The following is an 11,517-nucleotide window of genomic DNA, read 5'->3' on the forward strand; positions in this document are numbered from 1 at the left end:
CAATTGTTTTTATTAGGCAAGAAGATGACCCTACTGAACCAACACCGTACCTATCAAATACAAGTTAGGCCGCTTAGCTACGCAAATTTGAATCACTCCCGACCATTTTATAAATATCAAAGAACCATGCAGCCTGAGCTACCCTTAACTTCGTGGATTTTTAAAATACTGTTAAAAGTTTCATGAATATTTTAGAAATAAGGCATATTAATATTTTTTTTGTATAATAATATACACGCATGTAGCGTTCCGTATATTAACATGCATCATTGATCGAGTATTATTAAAAAGTTTCTCACGAGACTTTCATTTTTGAATTAATTATGTACTGCGTATCAAATACAGTACACTTAAAATGAATAAAATTGCAAAATAACTTGAGTGTTAGTTTAATTTGGTACCAAAGTGAACATAATTTATTTTTTAAATGTTTAAATTAAACTTAGGGTCTTGTGACACATTAATGCTTAGAATCGATATATTAGAATGAAAATAATTCAAAAAGAATTATTTTACTTTCTAAGACCTGAAAATTATTAGGTGCACCATGATCTACCGTGTACCTAAGAATATTTTTATGCCTATCGATGGTCTCTACCACATCTTTTTCCTCACATATAAGAAGAAAAAAAATGTGAGGTAATATGCTCTATCTAAGACCTACATACGCCTGCATGCGGGGTCTTATTATTTTTATTATCAACATAACGTACTTATCGACAATCAACACGTACTGGTGAAATGATAAATTTTCACACATATGTGCATACTCGATCACACACTATATAATACACCGTATAAAATACTTCTTTCAAAATGGTATCAATTCAAAACCATGTAGTCCGTACTCCGTACTTGGCCATCGCTTCAAATAAAAAAGAAGAATACTCGTAACAAACTCAACTCGACCGGTTTCTATTAGAAATTGGTGGATAATAATTACATTACTTATCATCATAATGGCAAAGAGAAAACGTATAAATTAGTTGGCTAGGTAGCTAGCTAATTAATGATTACCCTAAAAACTACTAGGAGGATTAATGCCCAAAGAAACCTAAATTTATTAGGGAGACTAAAATGAAGTGCAATTTATACATAAATGATGAATATTAAAAATAAACATTTAAAATTAACTAGCTAATCTAGTTCATTAACTTTACTAATTTCCTCATTAAATTAAATAAAAAGACAACATTAAAAAGGAAAAGAAAAACAATAACAAATTAAACTAACCTTAGGTTGTGCATGATCTAGCTAAAAAGCTACAACATTTGATGATGATGAAGAAGAAGAAGAAGAATGTAGAAGATCGACGAATAATAGAACATGGTTGGATTTGTTGGTAGCTAATGAATTAATCTTCTCTTCTAAGCTTGTTTAAAAGAGTAGTAATAAGAGCATCCCTTTTCTCAGCCCTAGCTTCTTCCCTCATTTTCCTCTGCTCTTCTCTCTCTCTCCATCTCCTTTCCATTAACACTCTCTCATTCTCTAACGCCTCCATTCTCTGTCTCCACTCCATCTCCGCCCTCATCCTCTCCTCCTCCCTCGCCTCGTACGCCTCCCTCCATTGCACCTCCATCTGCAACTGTTGTTTCATGAAATCCTCCAACATTTCCTTCATTGCATTTATACTATTGTTACTGTTTGTTATTGTACCAACATTAGCAACACTAGTTGTCGTCGTCGTCTTTGCTTTCTTGGCTTTCTTCTTGACGTGACCGACTTTTTCTCCGTCTGTGTCTTCGTCTTCTTCCTCGTCAGAGGTTAACCCTTGCTTGTTCTTCTTTGATGATGTACCCGGCCCGCTTTCTTCCTCGGCCCACATCATCCTCTGCATCCTTGCTGAGAATATTGCTTGCATCTCGTTGTAGAATGGGAATTGTTGTCTCATCACTTCCGGTTCCATTGTCTCACACCCCTAAACTTCCCTCAACAAACAAACTTTAATCAATGTACACATTACATTAGTCTGAATAAGTATTATACTATGAATTTTCCATGCCACATATAAATTAATACTAGCTTTTATATAAAAATTAATAAAAAGTATTACATCCGTTCCTAAATATTTGCATCGATTTGAATTGTGTACTATCCAGACATTAATTAATTTTGACCAAATTTTCTTACTAATATATAAAATCAAATGTTATTGTTTACTACTCCTTATGTTGTTGATCATTCTTAATGTACATTTTTCAAATATCAATTTTTTAAAGCTTTAATAACATGTAATTGTGGTATAATTACGATCAAGCTAGTATATTGATAACTATGCCAGTCAAACTGTTACCCGTATTAAGGAAAAGAGGAGTATGTTCTATTTCCTAAATCGGTTAAAAAAAACGCGTTATTGTTATTTCTTGCAAGTAAAACAAATCTTTTCTGTAACACAAAGTTGGAAATAATGAAGAGACAAAAGAGATAACAGTAGCATAGAGCATGATTATGTACGTGATCGCGGTCGAAGAATAATAGGAATATCTATCGTGTATCCGGGAACACCTAATAATATGTAACGGGGCTAGTATTAGCTAACCTTGTAACGGGTGACGAGATTTTTCCACTTGCACTTGCACTGCTCAGCGCTACGATTGAATCCTTTCTCTCTCATCTTAGTAGAGATAACTTCCCACAGAAGCTTGTTCCGTTTCGTCTCCATAAAATTCCGGTCTAAATCGGACCGGATAATTAAAAACTCTTTTGTCTCTTGAATACTCCACTGAGGGAATCTATCCCCTGTGTCTACCCCCACCGTAGCGCCGCCACTCATTTGATGCTGCTGCGGCGGCGCTTGATGTTGTTGTTGTTGTTGTTGTTGCTGCTGTTGTTGATGATGATACTGATGTTGTTGTTGATGATGCATATGTCCTTCCATTTTCAGACAAATATCCAAAACATAAAAGGAAATTCTCCGTTTATATAAATTAAATCAAAAAATGAAAATTAGATTAAAATAAAAAGATGGATGATGATTGGGGAAAAGGATGGAAGTAAGATAAGTTTGATCATTGTTTTGGGTTTATGGAAAATTCAGTCGCTAAACATCGAAACGAAAGGGATGGCAGAAAGAGGAGGGGGAAGATAGAGATTGAAGCTAGAAAAGTGAAGAGTAAAGAATAAGAAATATTTATATGGAAAAAATATTGAAGTGTGAATGGAAAGAATTAAAATTAATTAAGAGAGGATTTGTATATATTTGGAGGGCGATGACATGTTCATAAGAGAAAGACAGAGAATCTAAGAAATGGGGGAGGGAGAGAGAGGCAATTGATTTAGTTTTGTTCATCTTTATATTATATTTTAATTTAAGGTTAAGAATTATATTTGTAGTTGTCTCAATCAAACAAGTCTAATTACCTCATCTTTCGACGCGGAATTCTTTCCATTCTCTTTTTTCTCTCTCCTAAGATATCGCCTGTGTACCTGTTTTATCAGAATATTCTTTCCCCTTTTCTTTTACTCCCTCCGTCCCGGAATACTTGACTTGTTTTCCTTATCGGGCCGTCCCTTAATACTTGACCTGTTTCTAAAAATGGAAATATTCTAACAATATTATATTATTTCTCACTCCACCCCTATTAACCCACCTACTCCCTACTCCATACAAAAAATAATTAAAAATTCAACCCATACTCTCCCCAACCCCACCTCTTAACCCACCTCCCACTAACTATATTAAAATAATACCCCACTATCAACTACTACCTATTAAAATAAATAAGTCAATTTAAGTCCCTTAAACTCTGTGCCGGTCAAACCGGGTCGAGTATTCCGGGACGGAGGGAGTACATTTTTAATTGTACATATATCATATATGAGTTCAATTTTTTAATTCTTTTTCTTCTCAGGTGATGTTTAGTTGCACTTGGGAAGTTATACTTCCCTTGTATTTGCAATTCCCATATGTTTTAACTTCCTAGGAATTGAGTATTCTTGTTTGGTTGAGCATAGGAAGTTAGAATTCTCATGGGAAGTTCTATTTACCGAGGGAGGACTAGGTAAGCAACATCCTCCATTTTAGGGGAAGTAGAACTTCTTATGAAGTTTCACTTCCTATACACATGTTAACCAAACAACCTCAAAGCTCTTCACTTCTTAGGAAATAAAACTTCTCATGTATTAGAATGTCAACCAAACTAGCCCTCAGTAAGGTTATGGGATAACAAGTCTAAGAGGGGATTAGTATCCTCGCTATGAAGTTAATAGTTATCGTGCCTCGTATCCTAATAAGTCGTGCCTTAAATATATCAAGTGAAAGTCATGTCATGTCATGGCTCGTGTTTTTCTTTCGTAATTAAAGTCAATGCACGGTCTGTCCCACGTGTCGTGTCGTGTCGTGTCGCGTCGGATCATATTTTAAAAAACGGGATTCCTAACTAATTTTACGATCTTTTTAATAATTGCTTAAAATGTAAGCAGAGTTGTCCGCCGGGCTCGTATCAGATTTCTAAATGATTTCCATGTACGACTTATAACCCATCATTTCAGTTCTCATTTTCATAAACATATTACAACAAGTTCTGAGTCAAATTCGATTTGTAGGATGAGTTTTGCAACATAATATTTGCATTAAAATAATTAAAGTACAAATGAATAAAATAAATAAATACGTACTCCGTAGTACGTAGTAAGTAAAAATGAGTAAAGAAAACACCTATTGGATAATATATCCAGAATAATATGACGATCGATTTGGTAATTAAGGAACACCAAAAATGAGGATTTGTAGAGTGATGTAGCACAATTGCACAAATGAGCAAAAAGATGGTCGATGGAAAAACAGCAGTGCAACAAAAAGGTTATAGTTTGTGAATCTTATCTGATATATGTTGAATTAATTAAATTAAGTGAGTACTATAATAATTAATGTGTGATTTCTTTGATATGTGGGTCCATGCTATTTACTTTCTAAAGATTTTCCCATTTGTTCCCATTGCGTTGAGGGAGCGTCATGCTTACGCATTAAAAATTGAATTGTATCGTTGGATTTTAAAAATTATGGAGTACTCGTATGTCGCATGTTATTTTCAGATAAATACAAATTACGGACGTGAAAGGAGAGATTTGAATTTGTATCTATAGATTATGGAGTATGTATCAGTTTTAGTCTATAACTAAAGATGGTCATGGCCTCATGGGCCGTGCTTCATACGGAGTAGTGTGCTATGTGCCTGAATGGCCCGGTCCACATCAACCGCACTTGTTCTTTATCGGGCTAGGTTGGACCAAAAATTCCAAAAGGATACTTAGCACGTGCCCTCGGGCCGTACCTTTAGTAATCTAACAACTTCATTCAATTTAATGTGTTTTGTTGTGTTGTATATTATCATAAATTAAATAAATTTAAACAAAAAACGTATCTTGAGTCAATCCAGCAATTTTTGCTCGTGTCAGATTGTGCCGGGCCGTCTTTAACTACAGTCTACGCGACGTATATAGGTTGTAGGTACGTAAAAGGGGAAACTTGCAGCGTAAGGAAACACTAAGCTCCGTGTGTATATAAAATCGTTAAGAAGTGTATACATCACAAAAGTCAATCTTTAGCCTTCCAGGGTGTTCATTTCAGGGTCTCACCCATGACGGCATGACCCATTCATCATTCTTCCCTTCTTTATTTTTTGGAATTTTGTTTATTTATATTTTTACCTTTTCGGAATATTTTCTTTTGAAATCAAATGTAATTTGGTGGGTTAATGTTTATATTTTTACTATTTACTTTGTTTTTACTTTACCCCGAGCTCGATCGCTCGAGCTAGTTATTTGAATATTTCCCGATTCTTTTGTTTTACCATATTAATTAGTTTTGAAATTTAGGTGGTGTTATTTTTCGCCCTTATTTACTATAATTGTCAACATTTTATTTTGAAAAGTTATAAAGTGCAATCCTCAAACTAAATTAAAGTCCCCGACTTTCACCACTGCCTGACTACCTCTACCACCAGTCCACCCCCTCTACAACCACCACCATAAATGACAAGAGAAACTATCAAATTTAAAAAAAAAAAAAAAATTATGTATAAAAATCAAATACTACTACGTACAACTTAACGTACTAAATGGTTATATACTTCCTCCGTTCTTATTTACATGACACAATTGGGTTTTAAAAACTATTCACACCAGCTCTTTTTACCTCATTTTGTGATTTATACTTAAGAAAAAATATAGTCATGTGGGGTCTTATTAGATTCCTCTCAATAAATAATTTTTAAATATCAACTTTTTATAATATTTTCATCTTCATAATTGAAGATATTAATGTTTAAAATCGTGCGTTAGCAAACGTGCCTAAATAATTGTGTCATTTAGAAAAGAACAGAGGAAGTACGTAGTACCGTAGTTGCTACTCCCTCCGTCCCGGAATACTCGACCCGGTTTGACCGGCACAGAGTTTAAGAGACTTGAATTGACTTATTTAATTTAATAGGTAGTAGTTGATAGTGGGGCATTATTTTAATGTAGTTAGTGGGAGGTGGGTTAAGAGGTGGGGTTGGAGGAGAGTAGGAGTTGAATTTTTAATTATTTTCTATATGGAGTATGGGGTAGGTGGGTTAATAGGGGTGGAGTGAGAAATAATATAATATTGTTAGAATATTTCCATTTTTAGAAACAGGTCAAGTATTAAGGGACGACCCGATAAAGAAAACAGGTCAAGTATTCCGGGACGGAGGGAGTAGCTTGGTACTTAATTAAATTCACGAGCATGCATTGTGCATGACTTGATGGAGGGAGTACATATATGATATATATATGAATTATGTGATTAATAACATCATAGTAAATGTAGATTATAAGTTTTTAGGAATAGCGATCATCTATCATGTGGTTGATACGTAAATCTCCTCAACATTATTTGCCATACGTTTTTATGTGTTATATACAGAAGAAACAAAAAATGAAATCATTTGATTGATGTTACATGTAAATGATTAGTTACGTATTTAGAAGCACAAATGGACGAAGGAAACCCTAAAGTATACGTCTTAACATGCATATAAAACTTGCGTACTTGGTACGTGGCAGCTATATATTGGTCGACATGGTTCAAGTAGATGTAAACGTGTAATCCAAATGCTGCCAACTCATTATCGACTCAGAAAGTGAATGAATACACTCTATAATAGCGAGTGTACTTGAATTCGTATAATTTGTTTGTTTTCATATAATTTTTGTTTATTTATGGTTTTGAGGGGTCTATTTCTTTGTTGTTCTTTGTGGAAATGCTAAAACAGATCGATGTTTCTTTGAATCTTTAGGGATTATGTCGATCTTATGTGGTATACCTTATACGTACCTAAACGTCGGTACACACAACAAAATTTAATTTTGTAGAATTGTAGGATATAAATAATTAAATAAATTATATGATCCTCAGTTGTTTGTAATTAATAGCTAGCTAGCACCTGATCCTCAATAGTGATTCTGCATGTGATCTATACATTAAGTTTACTCCTTGCTCCATACAAGTCCTTATGTAATTATTTTTTATGATCACAGTGACAGGGCCTTGTTACTGTCACATTGACTCACATAGTTTTAGAAGCTAGATGTTTTTTTTCACGGATAAAATGTAGAGTGAGACAACTAGGACGTATAAAATTAATCTTATTGCGAACATAATTTAAAACTGTATTTTCAAATGAATTTGACTTAAATTGAAAAGAACTTATTTGTGTATTAAAAGTGTCTAAATAAAAAACTTATTTGCTTAAACACACTTATTTGTGTGTGTAAATTGTTTGAGAAAAAAAATATTTTCCCTGAATTGAACTTATAAGAACTTATCATGACTTATTTAAACTAAGTTGAGCAAAACATTAGGGGTGAAGGTTCGGTTTTCGGTTTGGATTAAGGCCCAAACCGAATCCAAACTAAATAACCTTTAAATCCAAACCAAACCAAACCAGATTTTTAATTTTCAATCCAATCCAAACCACAAAACTGAATTTTCATGGGCATTTCATTTGCGCCTGTTTTTGGGCCTATATTATACATGTTTTAACTAATTTTCGGGAACTTGTTATACTTTTTAGCCAAGTTCGATTTGTTCGGTTTCAGACTTTTCAGTCCAATCCAAACCATAAAACCAATTTTTTTAAAAAAAATCTCAGTCCAAACCCAACCGAATAGGGAAAAAAATCGAACCGAATTTCTTATTCGGTTCGGTTCGGTTCGATTTTTGGTTTTTTTCTACTCACCCCTACAAAACATAGCCTAATTCTAGGTATATGACTCCATGAGAAACCATGATGTGATTTTTTTTTTTTTTTTTTTTTTTTGCGAAGAGGCACAGAGATTAAACGGACAATTAAACGATATTGACAAGATTCAATCTCATGTATTGGGTACCACTTTTAATTACCAATTAATTAAGCCAATTGATATCCAACAATTAATAACAACCCAATGAACTCTCAAAAGGAAAACTTTTGCAATGGTTATTCATGGATCAGATAAATTATTGAGTTGTATTAGAATAAAAATCCAAAAAGCAAAGGAGGGGGCTGGTCCAAGTTCAACAATACAAACTTTTATTATGACCGTATATTTTTTAAGACTCGAACTTAGAGTACAAATGTATGGTAAAATAAGTTAAGTGAGGAAAAGTAAAGAATAGATTAAGGATCGACGCGGTATTTCGTTAAGTGTGATATGTGAATATGATGTCCCACCTCACGTGTGAGCGCCTACCTCGTCCATCCACGTGGTCATCATGCAGGCCTCAAAGCTAGATTGCCTGCTATACAAGAATATGGGTCCCATCTAGAGCTGCCTCACACTTCACACCTCGCATCTCATACGATCCACCACTACTTTCTTAGTACCAAGTACTCCGTATAATCGTACTTCAACGCGTCTCTTCTGTGATGAGACGCACCATCAACTTGACGGAGTAACGTGTATGCACAACTCTTTTATGTGTATCTACTTTGAAGAACGTTATTAACTGGTGTTATTTGACTTTCTATTCTGATGTTAATTATATATGTTTAATAGCAGTTCATTCAATTTCATGTTAGATGTTCCTTGTATAGATTGGTGTTGCTTTATTTTCTATGTTAATGTTACATTTACGTTCCGTTAACCAACGCGTTGAACTTATTTTTAAGTGTGAACACGCCACACCATCAAGTTGATGGTGTGACTAATCCCATATAAAACATGAGGATCGTACTTGTGGGGTTGGCTAAAAACACATCTGGTTTGTCACTAACATTTTTTTTTGTCACTAACATGATTTATTGGCATAAGTTAATTTGTTATTAGGAGTGATGTCGTGACTATCAATAAAGATTTTATTAGTACCAATAAAGTAAAATGTTGCCTTACTGGTAGCAACAAATTGTGTATTTGATAATACCAATAACATACCAATGTATAACTTTGTAACAATTGTTAGCGTCATAAATGGCCAGTTTTGTTATGCTCAAGACTTTTTCCATAAATAACTAGTCTTATATGCACGTATTTCGTGCGAATGTAAGAAATAGATTTTTGTTATTATATTTAAACCTGAAATAACATGTAAAAAAATATAAATGCGATGCGTGTGAATATAAGAAACATATAAGTTAGATAGAACCGAACGCATATAAACAGATTGATTGAAATGGGAAGAATTTATTTAAAGGGATACATTGATTAAAATGTTTCTTTGGGCTTTTTCTATTGGAGGTTGTCATTATATTCTCTATTCTATAAGTGTGGATGGTATTTTAGTAATTCAAAGGAGACACCAAAAATGAATTTACTAAAATAACTTCACCTCTTTACTTATACTTCCATATATAATACAGACCTGACAATTTGTAGTTCGATTTCGGTCAACTCGATTCAGGTGAATTTGCGTCAATTATATTTTTAGTTCGGTTTAAGTTACTTTGGATTTAATTTGATTTGATTTGAGTGTTTGGTTGACTTGGGTAGTAACTTCCCTTGGGAAGTTTCATTTTATGGAAAGTTAATTCCTTAGTTAATTTCCTAGGAAGTAGGTTGATGATGTTTGGTTGAACTTGGGCATTTGTAATTTATGGGAAATGGCATGGAAAATGTGACTTACCAAGGGGAGGGTAGGTAAGTCACTTCCCGTGTTTCATTGGAATTACAACTTCCCAAGGAAGTTCCAATTCCTCCATTATACTCATTTCATGCCAACTAAACAACTTGATATATATGCAATTCCAAGGAACTCAATTGGACATCTCGAGTTAGATCAAATATTATTTCACTGCATATAGTTTATCTGCCAAATAGGAATTTAACACCCAATGGAATACTCCTACAAACTCTAGATTCTAGCTAGTAAGAACAAAAGGTCTTGCTCATACAAAGTGTATAATAAATTTATTTTACACCAAGATAACTTTTACTTAATTTTTTGTACTTTTTACCTAGTTTTTCGTAATATTTATATTATTAAAAGAAAAGTTGATAGATAAACCTATTAAAGAGTTAAATAATTCATTTTATGGAGTATATATTATTAGTGATTTTGAAGAAATAATAATGATTAAAATGGATAATTTTATTACTAAAAATTCGAAAATTTTCACATATATAGGGGTAATTTTTTAACATTTTGAGTTGGCTTTTACTCAAATGTACAATATTTATTGTACACCACTTGTAACTAAGAACTAGATGGTGTCAAGGTCTTCTAGACAACCTTGCTTAGGTATTAAATTATTTTATCAATTGTCAACCAATGACAACGAATTGTGTACTATTATGAAGAATTCCACATTGTAATGTGTTTGCTAATTGGGAACAAAAGTCACTCTCTTTTTGTCTCAAATTTGGTTTCGTATACCGTAAATAATATTTAACCATGCTTTCAACTAAACGGCCTGAAATTTGACCACCTTTAAATAAGAATTTACATGTTCTCGATCTCAAACTTCATGTTTACTACCTCGTTCAATACTAGTTGTTCATATTGGTATGTAAAAATTGATCCGGACCAAAAAAAAAAGGACCGGACCGGATTGGACCGATCCAAATCGGACCGGACCTGACCTGACCGAAGGCAATCGGTCCGATTTTCGAGTCGAGAAATTTCAATTTCCAGTCTTCAGTCCGGTCCAAAATTCGATTTTTGCTTAACAAAATATAATAAAACCTATTTAAAAGTTTTATTCTCTCTTTTATTATGTTGTAAACATTACTCCCTCCGTTTCTTTTTGTTGTATCCGTTTCCTTTTTAGTCGTTTCATAATGTTGTATCCACTTAGAATCTTTCCATTTTTGGACATACTTTTTTTCCTAAAATACCCTTATATTTCAATCTAATAACCAAAAAACCTAAAGAATCTACCCATATTCCCACCTAATTTTCCCCACCCATAATATTTTATTCATTTAACCCACCCACCTCCCTTATTAAATTAATAAAACCCTAACGTCACTCTCACCTCTCTCTCCTTATAACCCGTCCCTCTCACCCTCTCTCTCCTCATTCTCTTCGGATCCCTCTCTCCTCCTGTCTCCCTCTCTCTCCTCAAGAAATCTCTCTGT

The 11,517-nt window shown here is 33.7% G+C and overlaps 1 protein-coding gene across 1 annotated transcript; it reads right to left on the reverse strand.

Moving 5' to 3' along the window:
- Positions 1-1,037: 1,037 nt before the first annotated feature.
- LOC110794895 (trihelix transcription factor GT-3b) lies at positions 1,038-3,294 on the reverse strand. The gene is made up of 2 exons (XM_021999864.2): positions 2,540-3,294; positions 1,038-1,918 (listed from the first exon to the last, which is right to left on the reverse strand). Exons 1-2 carry the CDS (start codon positions 2,876-2,878, stop codon positions 1,355-1,357), a joined length of 903 nt encoding a protein of 300 aa, XP_021855556.2. The 5' UTR covers positions 2,879-3,294; the 3' UTR covers positions 1,038-1,354.
- Between the last annotated feature and the right edge of the window lie 8,223 nt (positions 3,295-11,517).

Source organism: Spinacia oleracea, chromosome 6, assembly GCF_020520425.1.
Source record: "Spinacia oleracea cultivar Varoflay chromosome 6, BTI_SOV_V1, whole genome shotgun sequence".
Taxonomy (NCBI): Eukaryota; Viridiplantae; Streptophyta; class Magnoliopsida; order Caryophyllales; family Amaranthaceae; genus Spinacia; species Spinacia oleracea.